Source organism: Musca domestica, unplaced genomic scaffold (assembly GCF_030504385.1).
Source record: "Musca domestica strain aabys unplaced genomic scaffold, Musca_domestica.polishedcontigs.V.1.1 46, whole genome shotgun sequence".
NCBI classification, from domain to species: Eukaryota; Metazoa; Arthropoda; class Insecta; order Diptera; family Muscidae; genus Musca; species Musca domestica.
The window spans coordinates 1540481-1564041 of NW_026712336.1; the positions used below are offsets into that span (position 1 = coordinate 1540481).

The 23561-nt window shown below is 35.5% G+C and overlaps 3 protein-coding genes across 3 annotated transcripts; all 3 read right to left on the minus strand.

The window, feature by feature from the left end:
* Positions 1-55: 55 nt before the first annotated feature.
* LOC131804542 (uncharacterized) lies at positions 56-599 on the minus strand. Its single transcript, XM_059127557.1, has 2 exons — positions 191-599; positions 56-125 (listed from the first exon to the last, which is right to left on the minus strand). Exons 1-2 carry the CDS (start codon positions 490-492, stop codon positions 56-58), a joined length of 372 nt encoding a protein of 123 aa, XP_058983540.1. The 5' UTR covers positions 493-599.
* A 7777-nt stretch (positions 600-8376) lies between these two features.
* LOC101898281 (retinol-binding protein pinta) lies at positions 8377-10106 on the minus strand. Its single transcript, XM_005189868.4, has 3 exons — positions 9745-10106; positions 9301-9670; positions 8377-9239 (listed from the first exon to the last, which is right to left on the minus strand). The coding sequence occupies exons 1-3, from the start codon at positions 10044-10046 to the stop codon at positions 8982-8984; spliced, it is 930 nt and encodes a 309-aa protein (XP_005189925.2). The 5' UTR covers positions 10047-10106; the 3' UTR covers positions 8377-8981.
* Positions 10107-13117: 3011 nt separating this feature from the next.
* LOC101899148 (uncharacterized) lies at positions 13118-22863 on the minus strand. Its single transcript, XM_059127558.1, has 6 exons — positions 22538-22863; positions 22091-22460; positions 21781-22032; positions 13925-14244; positions 13501-13870; positions 13118-13444 (listed from the first exon to the last, which is right to left on the minus strand). Exons 1-6 carry the CDS (start codon positions 22837-22839, stop codon positions 13187-13189), a joined length of 1872 nt encoding a protein of 623 aa, XP_058983541.1. The 5' UTR covers positions 22840-22863; the 3' UTR covers positions 13118-13186.
* Positions 22864-23561: the final 698 nt, after the last annotated feature.

Below are 23561 nucleotides of genomic sequence, written 5' to 3' on the forward strand. Positions count from 1 at the left end.
TTACTTGTTTAAATTTTTTTATGGTCTAAGTGTCGCATCCCATGATAGCACACATTCATTGCTCTCGACAGGATTCCCAGTATTTCTCATAGTAAGGAGAATTATTAGTAAGGGGTAGCAGGGATCTAAGAGCAACATCAAAATTATTATTTTATTTTGGAAATCTTTACTATTTTCTCCTTAAACTTACCCTGGATTGATCATTTTCCGAAAGCCCAGATCATCAATGTTGGTTAGACAAAACATTTTGGGAAATTTTGTCTTTATCACACACGTATAGGTTAGCTTTTGCTTGGCCTTTTCCAAACTGTATTTTGAGCCTCTTAGGAATTGTATTAGATACTGATCGTCGGTGCGAACTCTCAAATGTGGTTGCAGCTCTATCCATTCTCGAAAATCTTCCAAATATTTATCAATTCTTGATGGTACCTCACCCAGCTCGGCGATGGCAATTTTTTGTAATTCTGCTGGAAGGGGTTTTATCTGGGGCATATTGCAGGTGGATGAGTAATGAAATTTTGTATTTTCACTTGAAATATCCGATTGGTTTAGAATTGTCGGTTACATTGATTATTTGACTATACTTTGGAGCTACCTGAAATGCAGTAAGGCCATTTTGTACAGTGCATCTCCATTTATTGGTAAATAAATAAGTCATTCTATACAATTTTTTGGTAAGTGCTAATTAGGTGATATATATGTACCGGTTTTAAACAGTAGTGTTCATAATGATAGCACAACATACGTTTATACAAATTACAAGTTATTTGTTTTTGATGGCAAAATTTTGATGGCAAATATATGAAAAAGTCTTTTTACTGAATTAAGTCATCGGTTGGCTTTTTCGTAAAAGAGCGACGTGTAGAGTGGACGAGTATAAATTATGAATCTAAAACTTCCAATTAGGAAGGATGGGGTTATATTTCTCCATTTCACCACCTTTGTCTACAAATTATGAGACATTGTGAACACTTTGTCTATAAGTTTTATTTATCTCCGAATACGAATAAGCAGTTCAGTTTTTGCCTGTGGTCGATTTATTAATTCAAGGCTTATTACTAACATATGTATGCAGGTTAAATGGCTTAACCTAATTATTCTATAACTAAACATGCATTTATATAACGCCAACTTTACATTAACAACAAGTAAAAAAGCTATAAGTCAGCCGGGCCGAACTTTGAATACCATCCACCATTTGGAAAGAATTTGGTATTTAAAAAAAATAATAATAATAATAATAATAATAATAATAACAATAATAATAATAATAATAATAATAATAATAATAATAATAATAATAATAATAATAATAATAATAATAATAATAATAATAATAATAATAATAATAATAATATATATAAATATATAATAATAATATATATAATATAAATAATAATAATAATAATAATAATAATAATAATAATAATAATAATAATAATAATAATAATAATAATAATAATAATAATAATAATAATAATAATAATAATAATAATAATAATAATAATAATAATAATAATAATAAAAATAATAATAATAATAATAATAATAATAATAATAATAATAATAATAATAATAATAATAACAATAATAATAATAATAATAAAATCATCAAAATATCGTATATGGAGGTACCGTTATATCGGAGCTGTGCGAAGACCTGGACCAGCATAGACAATTTTTTGTCATAGGCTGTAGCATGCATTACGAACTTCAAATACGACATCTCAAACAATTTCGGTGGATAATGTACCTAAACTCGTCAAAATACCGGATATAGGGAGGTACTGATATATGGGGCCACTACGAAAACCTGAACCTGCATAGCGACAATTTTCTGTCACAGACTGTAGTTCCCATTACGAACTTCAAATGCCAAATTTGGAACAATTCCGGTGAATAATGACGCGAAAATCATCAAAATTCCGAAATTAGGGAGGTACCGTTATATTGGGGCTATACCAAGACGTGGATCTGTACGGTCAATTTTCAGTCACAGGCTGTAGTACCCATTACGAACTTCAAGTATTAAATTTGAAAAAATTCCGGTGAATAATGTGGCAAAAAATCATCAAAATACCAAATATTCTGAGGTACCGTTATATGGGGGCTATACGAAGACGTGAACCTGCACAGACAATTTTCTGTCTTTGGCTGCAGTATCCATTATGAACTTCTAATACCAAATTTGAAACAATTTCGGTGAATAATGTCACTAGAATCATGAAAATACCGAATATTGGGAGATACCGTTACATAGGGGCTATACGAAAACGTGGACCAGCATACAAACATTTTTGTCATAGGCTGTAGTACCCATTACGAACTTCAAATACGAAATTCGAAATAATTCCGGTGAATAATGTTGCTAAAATCATGAAAATACTAAATATCGGGAGGTACCGTTATATGGGGGCTCGACTTGATCGGCACCCGCGTCGCAGTGGCCGAAAAATGGCCCGTGAGCTGAACATATCGCAATATTCCATTAGGCAAATATTGAAAAATGAGCTCGGTGTAGAGCCACTGAAATTCCAAATAGAAATATAGATTCGAAAGAGCTAAAAAATTGCTTTGCTTGGCCGAAAGTGGTGAACTTCCGAATTTGGTTTTCTCCGATGAGAAAATATTCGTTGTCCACCAGTTTGTAAACAAAAAAAAAAAAAATGATCGTGTTTACTTGCCAAAGAGGTCAGCTGAAAATGTGCACCTACGGTTGGCCACCAGAACTCAAGCGCCGGTCATGGAGATGGTGTGGGCCGCCATAACAGCCGATGTTCGCTCTCCGTTCGTATTAATCGACCGTGGCATCACAATATATGCCGAATATTTCGCGAAAGCATTTTGGCCGCAGGCCTTGGACATTCCAACAGGACTCAGCACCATCGTACCCAGCACGCGCCACCCAAGAATGGTTACAAAATGAGTTTTCTCGCTTCATTTCCAGCGCTCAATGGTCACCAAAATCTCCGGATACCAATCCGTTGGCCTATTGCGTCTGAAGCATTTTGTTAAGCAAAGTTGGCACTAAAAAACACCAAAACGTCGATCATTTTGAAGCAGGTGTGTTTGGCCATCCGAAGCGAAAATATTAAAATTAGACTCATCGGCAGATGTAATGTTCTCCCATAAGCTTGAGTCTTTTGTTAAAGGTTTTTTGGCAAATTTTAGTCGCTCTTTTTGATCCTTTTTATTTACAAAAGTCTTTTTTTCTGGCTACTCTTCAATGAAGATCGAGGTTACTGGATAGTATCGGTTCTGCACGATATATTAAGCTAATCAACTTGATGCGGATAAGTTAAATTGTTAATTTAACTGTAAATATATTATTTTCATTTTTTTTTTTCAAATATTTGAAAATATATAATTTTTTCCAAGAAAATTCTGTAAAAAATTTAAGTTCTAAGTACATGTGTCCTCTAAATACTATATTTTAAGACATTGACTGCTATTATTTTCGACATCGATGCACAATTTTTGTTTACATTTAATATTTTTTGCTTTACAAAATTCAGTCAGAATTTAAAAAACTCTGGCATTTATTGGGGGGGGGGTTTTAATTGATTCATTGCTTTAAAATAATTAACGGCGAATATAATATACCCTCTAGTGGAGAAAAATTAAATTTATTTTATTACAATAAGAACGTGTGATTTCAAGTTCCGAAGCAATTTCATGTGAGAACTTAAGCAGAACCTTATCATTTATACACCTATAGGTCATTTCGATATAATTCTGGAAAGGAAACCCAGTAAAGGTAGCCCCAACACATGGCATTATTCAGAATTTTTTTTATGCATTTGGAATTTCTTGCGCAAATTTTGGCATTTAAATCTTGTTGTAGAAACCTGTTCCGCTGTTTATATGGGTCAATGTTTTAAAGTCGGCAACCATGTTACAAAATGTAAAATCAAACAAGGGCATGTGCCCTTAAAAAAAATTTAAAATGAAAAAAAAAATAAAAGATTTAAATTAAATAATATATAATTAAAATATTAAATAATTTTCAAAGTAATTCATAAAAAAGAGATCATTAACCGAATGTTTGTTTTCGATTGAGTAATTATCATATTGTAAATAAATTTGTTGCCATGGAATATTTTCAAAGTAATATAACAATAATATTTGTTTCGTTTCTTCAAAGGAATATTAATAATTTGAATAAAACCGTTGAGATTAAGCTACGTTTACATATCATAAATAATGTGTTTATTTCAAAACATTGACTAATGATTTATTATTTATATAATTTAGAAAGTAATCCGAATTGCCTTTAATAAAATTTAATTTTGTATTTAATAAAATCGTGGTCATATAAACCAAGAGATGTCTTTGTACCTTGAGGGCAAAACATTAAAAACCAATAAGGAAAAGTCAAAAGTCGGTCGGGGCCGACTATATCATACCCTACACCACTGTGCATATTTAGTACACCTCCCGTAACATAAGAATTTACTTCAAGTAGATCATACCACCTATCAATATTTGGCTTTAGAACAGTTATAGTTTGCTGTAGAGTGCATGATATAACTTCGAGAAGGATTATAATAAAACAAGTAAGAAATCTCTAAGTTCGGCCTCCACCATTTGGAGCGAATTCGGAAATTCTCAAAAACAATAAAATCCGTTTAAAATTCTGAAAAAATCTTAAAAATACCGAATGTAGCTGTTATTTTAGGGTCTATACGACGACATGGACCTGCATAGGTAACTTTTGTCATTGGCCATTACCATATTCGAATGCGAAACTTGTAAAGAAATTCGGTGAATAATGTAGCTAAAATCATCAAAATACCGAATATCGGGAGGTACCGTTATATGGGGGCTATACGAAGACGTGGACCTGCACAGACAATTTCTTATCTTAGGCTGTAGTATTCATCACGAACTCCAAATACCAAATTTGAAGCAATTCCGATGAATAATGTCGCTAAAATCAGCAAAATACCGAATATCGGGAAGTACCGTTATATGGGGGCTATAAGAAGACTTGGACCTGCACAGAGAATCTCCAGTTATAAGCTGTAGTATCCATTACAAACAATAAATATCAGAATTGAAACTTTTCCGGTGAATAATGTCGCTAAAATCATCAAAATACCGAATATCGGGAGGTACCGTTATATGGGGGCTATACCAAAACGTGGACCTACACGGCCCATTTTATACCAATACCAAAAGTCCTGCAGACATAATATACATGTGAGTAAAATTTTATCAATCTACTTCATTTCGTTCGGAAGCTAGAGTGATCTCCGCAGAATCGGACGGACGGACGAACATCACTAAATCGACATAGAATTTTACGCCGATCAAAAATATATATACATTTTGTTTGGTCTAATGTGTTACAAACGGAATAACATACTTAATATACGCTCCATACTATGGTGGAGGGTATAAAAATATATATTGGAGCCGACTTGCACAAAATGGAAACTCCATTTGGGCTGATATTAGCCATTATTTGCACAATAAACCTGAAATCTGATTAAGGATTTATATTGGAGTTATATCCAAATCTTAGCCGTTCTCGATAAAATTTGGCAAAGGTATTTCGGAGATTTATAAGATATCTGGTACCAAATATCATTGTTGTCGAATACATATTATGAATGTGAGGGACTTAAACATCAAAACAGAGCTATAGTTATATCTAAACCGATTTTCTCCAAATTTGATGTACTTGCTTCTAGACTGAATTCTGTCGGATGTAGCAAAATTCAGGACTTTTGGACAGATATTGGCCACATTCGTGCAGAATTAACCCGAAATCGGTTGAGATAAAAAAACTGCATCAAAGTCAAACGCCATATTTTTTTTTCAATTTTATTGAATGAAAGCAACAAATGTCGGAAATTGCATCAAATTTTAGAATAAGTTTAGATTTGTTCGAATTGGTCACCTTTGGCACGAATTATGGCCTTCAAACGACCAATGAAACCTTCACACCCTACCCGAATGTTGCTCTGCGGTATTTTGGCTCATTTCCGGCGAAGCGCTTGCTTGAGGTGATCGACACTTTGAATCTTTTAGTGCCAACCTTGCTTTCCAAAATACTCCAGGCACAATAGTCCAACGGATTGGTTTCCGGATATTTTGGTTGCCATTGTACGCTGGAAATGAACCTCATTTGTAACCATTCTTGGGTTGCGCGTGCTGATTGCGATGGTGCTGAGTCCTGTTGGAATGTCCAAGGTCAGCGGCCAAAATGTTTGCGTGCCCAAGGCTTTAATACACCCTCCAGAATACTTTCGCGATAATATTCGGTATTTATTCTGATGCCACGGTCGATTAATACGAGCGGAAAGTGGATATCGGCTGTTATGGCGGCCCACACCATCACCATGGCCGGCGCTTGAGTTCTGGTGGCCACCCGAAGGTGCACATTTTCAGCAGACCTCTTTGGCAAATAAACACGATCATTTTGTTGGTTCACAAACTGCTGGACTACGAGTGTTTTCTCATCGGAGAAAACTAAATTCGGCAGTTCACCACTTTCGGCCAAGCGAAGCAACTCTTTAGCTCTTTTGAGTCTATTTTCTTTCCGTTGCGGTGTAAGTTCTTGCACTTTTTGGAATTTCAATGGCTTTACCCCGAGTTTATTTTTCAATATTTGCCGAATGGAACAATGCGATATGTTCGAGTCATTATTCGGCCACTGTGATGCTGGTTTCGATCCAGTCGCTTCTTTACTTTTCGAACCATTTCTGTTGATGTTGCTGCTGGAATGCTCTAACGATAGCCCCGCTTGTGGTTTTCCAGGCAAATATATAGAAATCACACTATCACTCTTGATGGAATTCGAATAACTTTTTTCTGGAAAATTCTCACCAAAATGCTTTTGTACGCTTGTAAACAATATAATAAGCTGTCACTGGAATAATTTTAACAGCTGTTGGACTAGTAGCTTAGAAATGACAGCAGTCTACAATTGGTTGCAGTTTTTTAATCTCTCCCTTATAGGCCTGCGTTTTTGTTTGGCCCCCATATAAAGTACCTCCCGATATTCGGCATTTTGATGATTTTTGCCACATTTTCCATGCATTTGTCTAAAAATTGTTATTTGTTGGTCATAACGGGTCTAAGCTCCGGTGGCGAAACATTGTATGTATAGGTCCACGTTTTTGTATAGTTCCCATATAACGGTACCACCCGCTATTTGGTATTTTGATGATTTTTGCCACATTTTTCCACGGATTTGTTTAAAAATTGGTATATGTAGTTCTTAATGGCTTCTAGCTCCGGATATTCAGCATTTTAATAATTTTTGCCACAATTTTTCACGGATTTGTCTAAAAATTGGTTTATGTAGAATATTGAATATGTTTTAACGTTTTCCTATAGCACGCTGATATTCGGTATTTTGATAATCCTAGTCACTTTTACCCAAGATATTTGGAACCGTCCATGGCCCTATGTGCTAGGTTACTGTACAAATTCAAAATTTATAAAGAAATAAAATAAAATAACATATGACAATAAGACCATTTGGAATCTTTGGATGGAGAATATATGTTTTTTATAGGGTCTTAAACGATTTATTTGATTAGTTACAAACTAAATGACTAAGTTCATGTACCTACCATACTATACCAAATGGTGGGTATAAAAATATTCATCCACTTCTCCAAGGTATTTTTTTTTAGCACAATTCAACACGCATGGGTTGTTGAGAATTGAAAACATTGCTGTGGTGAAAATATAAATTTAGTACATAGCAGAGACACATGTGATCGACACTTATCCAATTCAACAACCTATTGGGTTAATGTAAAAAGGTAGTTCACACTCCGAGCTTTGAATTTTTTTTTGGTAATGAAAATAAGTCATAAATTTTAATTTATGTTATTCTGGGTAGTTTTTTTGTTACAATTTCATGGTAGAAGTACAGGTATCCACGCCTGGGAACATTGATATGTCAAACATTTTAAAAAGGTTTTTTTTTCAACAATATGTAGATTTTAATATGTTTTCTTATACGACGCTAAAACTTCAGTCCTATAAGACTATCCGAAATTAACTCTTCGAGCTTGGCTCAGTCTACTCAAGACGCAGGTTGATGCGAAGCACTTTCTTCTCTTTTGCGGTTTTGATAGAGCCTAGGGAATCAAAACTCATAATTGTTTCTGTGGAAAAGAGGGAAAGACTATGAGTTTTGTTAAATGAACAGATGCCAAGACATCAACAAGATTTCGGTCGTTCCGGAACGAGATTGAAATATATAGTGTAGGATATTTTTTTTCCTCTAACACCTTCTGCCTAAATTGAAATTTTATTTTAATTTCAGGCGTCAAATCAAAAAAAAAAAAAAAAAAAAACGGATCAAAAAATTATAAAATATTTTCGGTTGATTCAAATATATTTTTTCTGATATACAATGGAATTAGAAAAATATTTCCTTTGGTGACTTATAGTGAAATTTGATGAGGAATATTTTTGTCTTTAACGTCATCCTATTACAATAATGTTTTGTAGGAGATTTTTGTAAAAACTCACATAAAGTACGACTTTAACCCTAAAATAATTTTTTAATATTTTTTAAATTGCTGACATTAAGTTAAGATTTAGACTTTTGACGTCGACTAGGACCTATAGTTGAATTTTATGACAAATTATTTTGACTTGCAACGATCCCGTTTAAAGGGAGTTTTAAACCATATTTTGAAAAAAGAACCAAAAATACCCCTCTGTTGAATCGCTTGAGGGTTAAAATGTTTGACCTAAATAATTCCCATATAGTTATCTCTAATATTGCCAAACACACTATATACCTAAAATCAACGGATCGCAAGGGATCTTCATCCGAAAATTTCAACAAAATGTGGAAGAGGGGTAACTTGTCTCCTCTCTACGATGCAAACTTTCAAAACACCAATACAAAAGTTTTCTATTTTTAGTTCTAATTTTATATTTTGCTGGATGTTCCTTTAATTATTGAAAAAAATATTTAAGGCATTTATCTTCAAAATCGATTAGAATCAATCTACTGCCAGTTTCCGGAAAGAACCACCCACGCCAAATAGGCCATCCAAATCCAGAGGCTGTCCTTGGCGCAGCTTCTCATCCGTGCCATATTGGGAATTCTCCTTGAAATATTCCTTGTAAGAATCCCATATTTTATTATATTCCCGGGCTGCCTCTTCACAAGAGCTATTCTCACCGCCAAAGTCACGGGGTAAATAGGCGGCTGGTATGTGTTGGATCCATTCCTTTTTGTCTTGGCCTAAAATTGTTATCTGAAAAAAGAGAATTCAAAAATTTGCTTTTTTTCCTCTCCTCTCTTATTTTTTGTCTTACCCTCTGTTTAAGTTTCTCGGAGAAGAATAACAGCAATGCCTTGAGGAACTGCTGAGCGGCCGGTGAGGTATTCAAATAATAGATGTGTTTGACTCTATAGGGCATGGATTTTTCCAAAAATGATAAAAGTTTCATGCAAAAATTCGGAGTCATTTGCAGGAAATGACTGCCAGTGGCTAGCTCAAAGTCCACAAGGTAAATTATGCCATTGATACAGGCATAGGGATCATTGTAAATCATCACCTCATGCATGGCGGCCCCCGGTAAGAAGACATCATCAATACTGTATTCCGCTGCGTTGTAACTGAAACGGAAGACCACAATGCGTGGGCCGTTTTCGTTCAGGGGTTTGGGTAAAGCAATGTAGCAGCTAAGGGGACAATATTAAAAAATATGACATTTTTTGTTGTTTTTGGGAAAAGGAGGCACCATTTCTTAGCTTACCCCATATTATGTATGGTCCGAAATTTCCCATCATCCACATCGATGGACCCAAACATCGAAGGATATTTGGTCTTCAGCGAATAGAATAGGTCAATTTTTTCCTTTGCCCTTTCCAGACTATATTTACAGCCCCTCAAGAATTGTATTAAAAATTGATCATCGGTTCGAGCCCTTAAATGCGGTTCGGCTTGTATCCATAATTTAAGAGCTTGCAAATCATCAGCTATTCGAGCAGGCACTTCGCCCAATTCATCGATGGCAAGTTTTTGTAATTCAGCGTTCAGTGGTTTTATTTGTGCCATGGCTCAGTTTGAAATTAATACTGAAACATTTGTCACTGGAGATTTGGAAAGCAACTGGTTAGTTATAAATTAAATTAAATTGAAATCAGGTTAACAACTGATTTTTCGGCTTGTTTGGATGATTTAGAGTTGTCATGAACTCAAAGGAGGTACATGATAAATAAATGAGACATTTCAGAAGTATTTTACAAAATAAATGAAACAAGAAAAAACACTGTAAATTGAGCCAGGCCGAACTTTGAATTACCTCCACCATTTGGAACGAATTTTGCAATTTTCAAAAAAAAAAAATTCCGTTCAAATCTTAAAAATTCCGAATGTAGTCGTTATATTAGGGTCTATACGACGACGTGGACCTGCATCATCAAAATTATCAAAATACCGAATATAAATACCAAATCAGAAACAATCTCGATGAATAACGTATCTAAATTCAACAAATTACCGAATATCGGGAGGTACCCTTATATAGGGGCAGTACGAAGTCGTGGACATGCACATTAAATTTTCTGTCATAGGCTGTAGTATCCATTACGAACTTCAAATACAAAATTTTGAAAGAATTCCTGTGAATAATGTCGCTAATGTCATGAAAATACCGAATATCGGGAGGTACCGTTATATGGGGGCTATGCAAAAAAACGTGGACCTGCACAGACAATTTTCTGTCACAGGCTGAAGTGTCCATTACGAACTTCAAATATCAAATTTGAAACAATTCCGGTGAATAATGTCGCTAAAATAATCAGAATACCGAATATCGGGAGGTACCGTTATATGGCAGCTATACCAAAACGTGGACCTACAAAGCCTATTTTCAATACTAAAATTCCCGCAGACATAAAATACATTTGAGTAAAATTTTATCAACCTACTTCATTTCGTTCGGAAGCTAGAGTTATTTTCACAGACGGATAGACGAACGGACATTGCTAGCACGACATAGAATTTTATGCTGATCAAGAATACAGGGTGAGATAAAAAACTGCAACAAAGTCAAACACCATTATTTTTACATATTCTTTAAATTTTATTGAGTGAAAGCAAAAGATGTCTGAGGGTATACATCTGTCGGCAAAACTGACTGAAAATTTTTATACCCTCCACCATAGTTTGGAGGGTATATTAAGTTTGTCGTTTCATTTGTAACACCTCGAAATATTCATTTTAGACCCCGCGAAGTATATATATTCTCGATCGGCATAAAATTCTATGTCGATTTAACGATGACCGTCCGTCTGTGGAAATCACTCTAGCTTCCGAACGAAATGAAGTTGGTTGATAAAATTTTACTTAAATGTGTATTATGTCTGCAGGACTTTTGGAATTGAAAATGGGTCATGTAGGTCCACTTCTATAGACCCATAGTTCCTTTTGATGATCTGCATAGAATCACATTCTGAGTCGATTTATGCATGTCCGTCCGTCCGTCCGTCTGTCCGTCTGTCCATGTATTTTTGTACAGAAAGTACAGTTCGCATTTATTGCCCTATTCTGATGAAATTTTGCACAAATCATTTGTTTGGCCCAAGGACGAACCCTATTGAAATTGGCGATAATCGGTCAAAATTTAGATATAGCTCCCATATATATCTTCGTCCGATTTGCCTTTTATTGTGCACCAAACGTGTAATATCAGTCCGAATAGTATGTAGTTTTGCACGTACAATCAGATTGGACCTGAAAATAAGTATGCCAAATTTGATCGAAATCGGTTCAGATATAGCTATAGCTCCCATATATATTGTTCATCCGATTTGTTATTTTTGTCCTCCGAAGCCGTAATATGCACTCTGTAACAACAATATTTGGGGAAATATATCAAATACAGCTCAGAAATACATTTGCTAAATTTTATCGAGATCGGTTCAGATTTGGATATAGCTCCCATATATAACTTCGTCCGATTTACCTTGGATTGTGCACCAAACGTCTAATATTTGCCCAAATTGGATGAAATTTGGCACTTACGACCGAATTTAGTCTAGAAGCTAGTATGTCAAATTTGGTGAAGATCGGTTCAGATATAGCTATAGCTCCCATATATACTGTTCATCCGATTTGTTACCCACAGCCGTAACAACGATATTCAGGGAAATATATCAAATACAGCTCAGAAATATCTTTGCCAAATTTTATCGAGGTCGGTTCCGATTTGGATATAGCTCCCATATATATTTTTATCCGATTTCAAATTAATTGTGCACCAAATGGGCAATACAAGTCCGAATTTAAAAGATACAAATGCTTCGGCATATTTAGTTCTTTGAACCTTAAATTATAATTATAATCCTAGCGTGTATGATTGAATTCTCCCATAAAAACTTTTAATTGTTTTGCGCAGCTCTACTAAATTTGCAAAGTGGTGTAGGGTATCATAAAGTCGGTCCCGCCCGACTTTAAGACTTTCTTTACTGTTTTTTTTTTTAAGTTTCACATTTGAATATTGTAATGGCTTATGAAAAAGTTACCTACGCAGGTCCATGTCGTCATACAGACCTTAATATAACGACTACGTTTGGTATTTTTAAGATTTTAATAGAATTTTTTGCGGATGTTATTTATTTATTTTTTTTGAAAATTTCCAAATACGTTCCAAATGGTGGAGGGTATTCAAAGTTCGGCCCTGCCGAACTTACAGCTTTTTTACCTGTTTTTTTATACAATTTCCCATATATACATGTGTTTTTATTTTTGCGAACACATGCATGCATCTCAGAGTAATTACCTTTACTTATTTATAACATACACCGATTTCGGGTTTTTAATTAGCATAATTTTTGATATTTCAATGCCAAAATTTGTTAGCTGTCTGAAAAAAAAGGCATTAAGCTATACCACAGACATCACTGCATCTGCCTGGGCCTTTCTCAAAAAACGTGATTGGATAGTCCGACGGTGGTGGAATATTTTATGAGAAATTATTTAGTTTATGGGTCGATAAGGAAAACGAATGAATATCACAACCGGAATTGCATTGTGACGCACTTCATGACCGATTTAGATTTAAATGATTCACTGGCAGGTACAGCCGAACTTGATCGGCCAAAAATGAAAAAAAAAAAAATCTCAATGAACGTAAAAAACAAAACCAGATAGCCAATTTAATTATACTAATATGGTAATGCTTAATTCTTCATTTAATCAACAATAAGCTGCCTAAAAGAACCACCAACACCAAATAGACCATCGATATCGAGTGGCTTGCCGGGACGCAGGGTTTCATCGGTACCACAATTGACATTCTCCTGGAAGAATTCACGGCAGCTATCCCATTTCTTGTTAAAATCCAACACCAATTCCTCAAGGCTGGGTAAATTTCCGCCATAATCTTTGGGCAGACACTGGGGCGAGAGATCCTTCAGCATTTCCGTTAAATCATCGCCCATGACATGGACCTATAAACAAAGACTAAATTTAATTTTTTTTTTCTAAAAAAACCAAAATTACTCACCCTTTCTCTCAGTTTTTGGGAAAAGAAAGGAAATAAAATCTTAAAAAACTGTTGAGCGGCGCCCGACGTATTTATATAATAAACCGATTTGATGCGCAGAGGCATTGATTTTTCCAAAAATGAAACAAGTTTCTTACAAAAATTGGGTGTCATTTGAAGAAAATGACTGGCGGTGGCTTCTTTAAAGTCCACAATGTAAACAATGCCGCAGATGCAGGCATAGGGATCCTGGGCCAGTAGTATTTCATGTAGAGCACAGGCAGGACGGAAAATATCCTCCACACTATATTTATTTGTGGGATAACAATAGCGCCCAAGGACAATTCGTGGTCCAACACCATTTACCGGATTGGGTAAGGCCAGAAAGGTCCTATAGCAATAAAAAATGGTAAAATTTTCGAAAATATTAATTCCAAAAACCTACCCCAATTTACAGACTTGTCGAAATCGTTCATCATCCACATTGCAGAGATTCAACATTTCAGGGTACTTGGATTTCAGCGAATAATACAAATCCAATTTGGTCTTGGCCTTTTCCATGCTATATTTCGAGCCTCTCAAAAATTGCAAAAGGAATTGATCATCATCGCGATATTTCAAATGTGGTTGATGTTGCAGCCACAAACGTATGGCTGCCAAATCTTCGTGGATTCTTGAGGGTACCTCGCCCAACTCTTCGTTGGCAATTTTTTGCAATTCTTCATTCAGCGTTGAGAAGTTCTTCATTTTAATGTTGTCGATGAACTAAAGGCTCATAAAACCACAACTTCGTGGTCGAACTTGAATTTTTGAAAAAATTGTGTGAAAAATTTAACTGCAGTTAAATGCAAACATTGCACTGCACTGTGTGACGTAGATACGAAAAATTATTTTCGTAATAAATAAAAAAGTAAAGTTATTAAATAAAGATATATATTTTGAAAATGTAAAATTTGTTGTTTTTATCAGGAGATGAAAACCGGATAATGTTGAAAGCATTTAAAAAAAAATAAATAAAAAAGCGCTCAAAATAAAAACAAGTAAAAAAGCTGAAAGTTCGACCGGGACGAACCTTGAATACCCTTCACCATTTGGAAAAAAGGTGGCAATTTTCAAAAAACACAAAATCCGTTAAAAATTCTGTTAAAATCTGCAACTTTTGTCATAAGCAATTACAATATTCAAATGCGAAACTTGAAAAAAATTGGGTGGATTGTAGCTAAAATCATCCAAATACTGAATATAGGGAGGTACCCGAATATCGGGAAGTACCGTTATACGAAAACGTAGACCTATGCATAAAATGTTGCGCTACCGGAGCTAGGGCCCACTATGACCTACAAATAGCAATTTTTAGACAAATCCGTCAAAAAAATCATTAAAATTCCGAATATCGGGAGGTACCGATGCATGGGAGCTATGCAAAAAACGTGGATCTATACATACAATGTTTCGCCACCGAAGCTAGAGCCAATTGCGAACAACAAATACCAATTTTTAGACAAATCCGTGGGAAAATGTGGCAATAATCATCAAAATACCGAATATCGGGAGGTACCGTCACATAGGAGCTATACTAAAATGTGGAGCTATAAATACAATGTTCCGCCACCGGAGCTAGAATCCATTGCGAACTACAAATACCAATTTTTGGACAAATCCGTGAAAAAATGTGGAGAAAATCATCCAAAAATACCGAATATAGGGAGCTACCTTTATATGGAGGCTATTCCAAAACGTGAACCGATATACAGGCGGTATTTTGGGCCATTCCCGGCGAAGCGCTAGCTTGGTATATCTTAGTGCCAACCTTGCTTTCCAAAATACTCCAGACACAATAGTTCATTGGATTGGTATCCGGAGATTTTGGTAGCCATGGTGCACTGGAAATGAAGCGAGGAACCTCATTGTGTAACCATTCTTGGGTGGCGAGTGCTGAGTGCGATGGTGCTGATTCCTGTTGGAATATCCAAGGTCTGTGGCCAAAATGTTTACGTACCCAAGGCTTTAATACACCCTCCAGAATATTTTCGCGATAATATTCGGCATTTATTCTGATGCCACGATTCCTGTTGGAATATCCAAGGTCTGTGGCCAAAATGTTTACGTACCCAAGGCTTTAATACACCCTCCAGAATATTTTCGCGATAATATTCGGCATTTATTCTGATGCCACGATCGATTAATACCAGCGGAGAGCGTCCATCGGCTGTTATGGCGGCCCACACAATCACCATGGTCGGCGCTTGAGTTCTGGTGGCCAACCGAAGGTGCTCATTTTCAGCTGACCTCTTTGGCAAGTAAACACGATCATTTTGTTTGTTTAAAAACTGCTGGACAACGAATGTTTTTCATCTGAGAAAACCAAATTCGGCAGTTCACCACTTTCAGCCAAGCGAAGCAACTCTTTAGCTCTTTTGAGTCTATTTTCTTTCTGTTGCGGTATAAGTTCTTGCACCATTTGGAGTTTCAATGGCTTTACCCCGAGCTTATTTTGCAATATTTGCCGAATGGAATATTGCAATATGTTCAGCTCACGAGTCATTTTTCGGCCACTTCGAAGCGGGTTTCGATCAAGTCGCTTCTTTACTTTTCGGGCTACGCTACAGTACCACGGTAACCAGCGATTATGCGAGACACAAAAGATTTATTCACATTTGAATGCTGGAGTGCTCTAACGAAAGACACTTTGGGTTTTCCAGCCAAATATAAAGAAATCACACTATCACGCTTGGATTCCATCACGAATAACTTTTTTTCTGGAAAATTCTCACCAAAATACTTTTGTGCGCTTGTAAACAATATAATGAGATATCACTGGTATAATTTTAATAGCTGTCGGACAAGTGGCTTAGAAATGACAGCAGTCTGAAGTTGGTTGCAGTTTTTTCTTCTCACCCTGTACTTTGTTGGGTCTAAAATTAATCTTTCGATGAGTTGCAAACGGAAAGACGAACTTTATATACTCTCCGTACTATGTATGGCGGAGGGTGTAAAAATATTGATAGCTATCTTAAAATAAAGTGGGGTCTTTATGATTAAAAACTTCCTTTGAACAGGATCCTAGCAAGTACAAATATTCTATATAAAACACCATTTTGACAATACGCATGAAATCAGTTGCTCTTTGTAGCATTATTTAATAGATAGGCTAACTTTAATTCAATTCAACGAAAATATATCGACAAATGATGGCATTTTATCATTTAGGTAGCATTTTATTGTGAATTAATTAGGCCTCTAACTTCTTTCGCAGTAAAACAGTTCTTGCATTAAATTTTACAATTCTTGTCGCTGGCTGGGAAACCACAGTGTACCCGGTACAGTGCATGGTTTGAAAACCAGTTTAGCTGTCGTCACCGACAACATAGATCGGATTAATTCTTCACCGCCGATTATGAGTAACTTTGAACTTAACAACAAAAAATCTGCTTAATTCCACGGTCTAAATGCAAACAAAAACTTTAAATGGACATTACAATTGTTTCATACGTTAATTAAACTAGTTATTGGCAAAATGTTAAGACATTCAGAGTGATTTATGCACTTTTGGATGCGTGAATATTTATTTCTTCTCTTCTTGATGGTTTATTGGGCAATGGACTGGCAATTAATGCAGGTCAATAAAAAGATGAAGCGCATATTACAACATTTTAAAAAATAATGGCTAGTTATACCTTCGGCCATATGACTAGAGAGGGTATATATCATTTAATATGACCAAAACGTGCCTCATCGAATAACGAGTTACAATTATCAAAATGTTGACTCTATGTGGGCGTCCATTTTCACACCTTATGTAGCACTGATGGGAATATTAGAATTATCAAAGTTGGAGCAAAATCGGATTATCCTTTAATTCCTGTGCAGTGAAATATTTTTTTTTTTGAAATTTCGACCTTTTGTGGGGTAGGTACCAGATGGAGTGGACCGATATTGCCCATCCCCGAACTCAATCTAAGTTTGATATTAATATTACGATGTACCAAATCGGATACTCCCTTCAAGAGTTATCGTGGGCACCAACCAGCCAGACAGACGAACGGACGAACATAGCTAGATCGCTTTCAAATATCCTGAAGCGGATTTGGTCCACAGAGACCTAGGGTCTAAAATCGTTATTTTGATGAGGCTCGTTTTGGCCGTATCAAATGATAACCATATGGCTGAGGGTATGTAAAAATATTGACTGGCGCCCAACGTATTAATGTAATAGACCTATTTGAAGCGCAAGGACATTGATTTTTCCAAAAATTAAAAGAAGTTTTATAGAAAAGTTGGTTGAAGTAAATAAATAGCAGTGACTTCTCTAAAGTCAACAATATGAACAGGCATAGGGATTCTGGGATAATAGTTAGCACAGGCTGTCGGGAAATATCCTTCCTCTGTGGATTATTTTCCTCTAATTATTAATTCGTAGGTTTTCAATCGATTTAAGTTTTATTTAAGATTTTGATTATTAATCTCGTTTTGTTAAGTTCATGAATAAAATTCGGGGGGTTTGAATTTATTCCACAGTCTTTGTTAATCTCATAGAAAACGATTTCTTGACATTTTTTATCGTCATTTATCTCAACTTGAAGGTCAATACTGGAGAGATCGTCTTGAATTTATCATTTACAACATATCCCATAGACAAATATTTTTTTTTTGCTTCTCTTCTTCAATCTTGCCACTTCACCCTATGTCCGAAATTGCAGTCGGCATTTAGATTCATCTGAACAAAAAACAAAACATTTTATTTGCAGTTTATAGCTGAAAGTTGGAGACTCTGACGCCATCTACACGTCAATAAAAAAATGCGAAAAACTTACACCCACGCATTGCTATTCTCCACTCGATGGAGTATAAATGCGTTGGATTTCTCTGAACTTCTAAAACCTCATTTAATCAATTATTTCTTTCAATTCTTAATTTATTTATCAATTTTTCAATACCTTTCCAGATTTCCAGTGTTATTGGCGCCATATATGCGGACATCTCTTAAAATCCTTATTTCGATGAGGCACATTTTGTCCGTATCAAATGATATATACGCTCTCAAGCCATATGGCTTAGGTAATAAAAAAATATTCAGCGGCGCCCAACGTATTTATATAATGGATCTATTTCATACGAAAGGATGAATGACAGTAATTTATTTAAGGTCGACAATGCAAACAGGCATCCCTATCTGGGATAATGGTTATCCAAAATTTCAGTTGGTTATCCAAAATTCCAGTATTGATCTGTACAACAACAATACTTTTTATTTGCAGTCTATAGATGAAAGTTGGAGACTCTGACGCCATCTACACGTCAATGAGAAAATATGTAAAACTTACATTTCTCTCTCCTCTCGATATAGAATTAATGCGTTGGATTTCTTTGGAATTCTTCTAAAACCTTATTTAATTAATTATTTCTTTCAATCCTAAATTTATTTCTCAATTCTTAAATACATTTCCAGTTCTCCAGTATTACAGGCGCCATCTACACGTTGATTAAATACAGTTCATATAGATGCCGTAATTACTCTTCTCCTCTAGATGTAGTTTATGGTTATACCCCATAAACAGAGATTATGGGGTACAAAGATTACCTTGTACACCAGGCAATCTTTGGACAGACACTGTTCTTGTACTTTTTGGAATTTCAATGGCTTTACCCCGAGCTCATTTTTCTTCAATATTTGCCGAATGGAATATTGCGATATGTTCAGCTCACGAGCAATTTTTCGGCCACTGCGACGCGGGTTTCGATCAAGTCGCTTCTTTACTTTTCGAACCATTTTTGCTGATGTTGCTTGTTTGCTTCCGTCCACTTCCTTGACGTCGAGCTACGCTACCAGTATCACTATAACGAGCGATGGTACGAGACACCAAAGATTTATTCACAGTTAAATGCTGGATTGCTCTAACGATAGTCACTTGTGGTTTTCCAGCTAAATATAAAGAAATCACATTATCACGCTTGAATTCCATCACGAATAACTTTTTTTCTGGAAAATTATCACCAAATCTTGAACCTATGTGATACTGGAAGAATGGTCCGATCTCTACCATCTTTCTAACAGATCTTGTGTTGGTGGAAATACTGAGATGTGCCAAGTCTGAATGGAATCGAAAGTTAATATCGCATTTTATGAGCTTCAAGGATATTGAAAATGTTGACCCTTTGTACCTCCCCACAAGGAGTGCACCACTGTACCCCATTTTCACACCAAACCTTGGTTTAATGAAAATATTGGGATTGTAATTGGGATATAATTTGAGGACAATCGGTCGCTTACATCACATGTGATAAGAGTTATAATTATTCAAAATGTTGACCCTTTGTGGGGGAGGTACTTGATGGTTTGACGGTTATTATCCATTTTCACCCCCGACACAGCACTGATGGAAATATTTGGATTTGGAAAGATGGAGCAAAATCGGATTATCCTTTCTCTTTCTGTGCATAAAATATATATTTTTTGAAAATTTCGTCTTTTTGTGGGGGAGGTACCACAAGGAGCGGATCGATATATTCCATCCTAACACCAGACCTTGGGTTAATAAAAATATTGTGATGTGTGTAATTTGAAGACAATCGGACTCTTACATCACATTGGATAAGAATTATAATTATTCAAAATTTTCACCCTTTGTGGGGGAGGTACTTGATAGGTTAACCGTTATTGTCCAGTTTCACATCTGACCCAGCACTGATAAAAATATTAGGATTTGGAAAGTTGGAGCAAAATTGGACCATTTTCTCTCTTTCTGTGCATAATATATATATATTTTTTTGAAAATTTCGACCTTTTGTGGGGTAGGTACCACAAAGAGCGGATCGATATATTCCATCTTAACACCAGACCTTGGATTACTAAAAATATTGTGATATGTGTGATTTGAAGACAATCGGACTCTCGCATCAAATTTTATAAGAGTTGTAATTGTTCAAAATTTTGATCCTTTGTGGGGGAGGTACTTGATGGAGTCGACCGATATTGTCCATTTTCGCACTGACTTAGCACTGAAGTAAATATTAGGATTTACAAAGTCTTTCTGTGCATAAAATATATATATTTTTTTAAATGTCGACCTTTTTTCGGGAAGATACCAGATGGAGTGAGCCGATATTGCCCATCTCCGAACTCAATTTAAGTTTGATAATAATATTACGATGTACCAAGTTTAAATCAAAATGGGCACGGACGGACGTCGCTACATCGACTCGAAATATCCTGAAACGGATTTGGTCCAAAGAGATCTAGGATCTAAAATCTTTATTTTGATGAGTCTCGTTTTGGCTGTACTAAATGATATATACCCTCTCTCAGTATATAAAATATTGAGTGGCGCCCAATGTATTTATATAAGAAATTTATTTAATGCTAAGGACATTGAGATTTCCAAAAATGGACAAATAAAAAAACAGCTAAGTTCGGCCTGGCAAATCAATTTTTTACTTCTTTTCTTCAATCTTGCCTCTTTGCTTCGACTTATGTCCAAAATCGGCAGTCGGCATTTAGATTCATCTGTACAACAACAATACATTTTATTTGCAGTCTATAGCTGAAAGTTGGAGACTCTGACGCCATCTACACGTTAATGAGAAAATACGTCAAACTTACATCCAACCATTGCTATTCTCCTCCTGATGGAGTATAAATGTGGTGGACTTCTCTGAACTTCTAAAACCTCATTTAATCAATTATTTATTTCCATTCTAAATTTATTTCTCAATTCTTAAATACATTTCAAGATTTCCAGTGTTATTGGCGCCATCTACACATCAATTCATTACTTATATAGTAACTACCAAAGAGATAAAACTATAAAGACTGGACAAAATGCATATGGGCTCTAATTTTTCTGTCAGGTAATAGATGGCAGGCGACATAACAGAAATGCATTGGAAATTTTAGAAAAATATGTTATTCCGATATCGCCGAAAAATGGCGGAAATACGCGGAAAAAAATATCAGGTATGATAGACATGCTTTCAAAAATCTATTCCAGAGCATTGAATCGATAAAATCAACAACAACCCTTAAAAAGCGTCAGCTCTGTTAAATTATAATAGAATGCTATGTCACGATATCGTGACAAAACATATTTTTCCACTACCAACGCCATCTATTAAAGAAAAGTGAAAATGTAATGTCGCATCTTGTTATATTATATGTCTTTGTAATTACTATTCTCCTCTAGATGAAATTTGTGGTTCTACTCCATCTAGAGGAAAATACTAATGACGGTATAAACTTATTTTTTATTGACGTGTAGATGGCGCCGGCTGAATGGAAGTGAATTAGGTGTTTATAAATTTCTAATCAACTTCCAATTTTCGAAATGAACCACCACAACCAAATAAATCATCGCCAGCTGAAGATTTACCAAGACGCAAAGATTCATCGGTACCATATTTGGCGTTCTCTTTGAAATACTCTCTATACTCATCCAGTTTGGCGTTCATGGCCTTTATATGATCCTCCATTGAACCATTTGCACCTCCGTAATACTCCGGCAGATACTTGAGAGGTATGTGTTGTTTTAACTCCTCCACGTTGGCGCATAAGATAATCTGAAACAAATTATAATAATATTAATTATGAAAATATGTTGTGTTGGAAACGGCTTACCCTTTGACGTAATTTTTCAGAGAATATTGGTAGTAACATTTTGAAAAAACTATGCGCCATTGACGGCACATTTACAAAGTAAATGGCCTTAATGCGCAAAGGCAGAGATTTTTCAACATATGTCACGGTTGTTTTGAGGAATAGTGGACTTGCTTGCAGCAGGTGGGCCATAGTCACCTTGGACATATCAATTATGGACATGATACCAGATACACAAGCATATGGATCATCAATGAACATTAGTTCAGAAATGGCAATGCCGGGATGGATAATTTCTTCCAATGTGAAGTCATTGGGACTATAATTAAAATGACCCACAATCAAACGACATCCGTTGTCATTTAAGGGTTGCGGTAATGGCAGAAAACAGCTGAACGCAAATAAAAACAAAAAACAATAAAAATCGGGAAATTTTGAAAATATATGGAGATATTTTGATTTCCTTACCCTAAACGACACATGCGACGCAATTGCCGATCATCTACATCATAAACGCCGAACATCTGGGGAAATTTCGTTTTCAGCGTATAGTAAAGATCGATTTTCACTTTGGCTCTTTCCATGCTATATTTACAGCCTCGTAGAAATTGTATCAGAAATTGATCATCGGTACGGGCCTTCAAATGGGGTTGTTGTTCAATCCATAATTTAAATGACTCCAAGTCTTCGGCAATTCTGGAGGGAACTTCATTTAGTTCCTCAGTGGCAATTTTTTGCAGTGCTGAATCGAATGGTTTTATCTCGACCATGTTTCGTTTTCAAAATTTTATTTATAACTGAATACGTGTCTCAGTTAGTCAATTAGATTTGAGATAATTGAAAGGTATTTGATTTTGAAACAAGTTCTTCATTAAAAAAAATAAAATTGAATATTAAAAATATAATTTTTATATAATTGTGAGGTGTATTTTTATACCCTCCACCGTAATATGGAGGGTATATTAGCTTTGTCATCCGGTTTGTAACTCCTCGAAATATTCATAATAGACCCTACAAAAAATATATATTCTGGATCAGCGTAAAATTCCAAGACGATCAGGCTATGTCCGTCTGTCTGTCCGCCGGTCTGTCGTAATCGCTCTATCTTTCGAACGAATTGAGATAGAAGGCTAAAATTGTACATACATATGTAGTTGATCAGAGGGCAGGTTAAGTTCGTAAATGGGCCATGTCGGTCCACGTCTTCGTATAGCCTAGATATGACGGTACCTCCCAGTATTCGGTATTTTCATGATTTTAGCAGCGTTATTTACCGGAATTATTTGAAATTTCATATTTAAAGTTCGTAATGGGTACTACAGCCTATGACAGAAATTTTTGTATGCAGGTTTACGTCTTCGTATAGCATCTATATAACGGTACCTGCCGATATTCGGTATTTTGATGATTTGTGCGACATTATTCACCGGAATTGTTTCAAATTTGGTATTTGAAATTTGTAATGAATACTACAGCCTATGACAGAAAATTG

Coding starts and splice junctions, on each gene's coding strand:
- LOC131804542 (XM_059127557.1), bottom strand. CDS start 492: ATGCCCCAGATAAAACCCCTTCCAGCAGAATTACAAAAAATTGCCATC. Junction 126..190: donor CGGAAAATGATCAATCCAGG/GTAAGTTTAAGG, acceptor TGTTGCTCTTAG/ATCCCTGCTACCCCTTACTA.
- LOC101898281 (XM_005189868.4), bottom strand. CDS start 10,046: ATGGCACAAATAAAACCACTGAACGCTGAATTACAAAAACTTGCCATC. Junction 9,671..9,744: donor CGGACCATACATAATATGGG/GTAAGCTAAGAA, acceptor TTGTCCCCTTAG/CTGCTACATTGCTTTACCCA. Junction 9,240..9,300: donor CCGAGAAACTTAAACAGAGG/GTAAGACAAAAA, acceptor CTCTTTTTTCAG/ATAACAATTTTAGGCCAAGA.
- LOC101899148 (XM_059127558.1), bottom strand. CDS start 22,839: ATGGTCGAGATAAAACCATTCGATTCAGCACTGCAAAAAATTGCCACT. Junction 14,245..21,780: donor TTCGAAAATTGGAAGTTGAT/TAGAAATTTATA, acceptor ATGAGCCTTTAG/TTCATCGACAACATTAAAAT. Junction 13,445..13,500: donor CCCAAAAACTGAGAGAAAGG/GTGAGTAATTTT, acceptor CTTTGTTTATAG/GTCCATGTCATGGGCGATGA.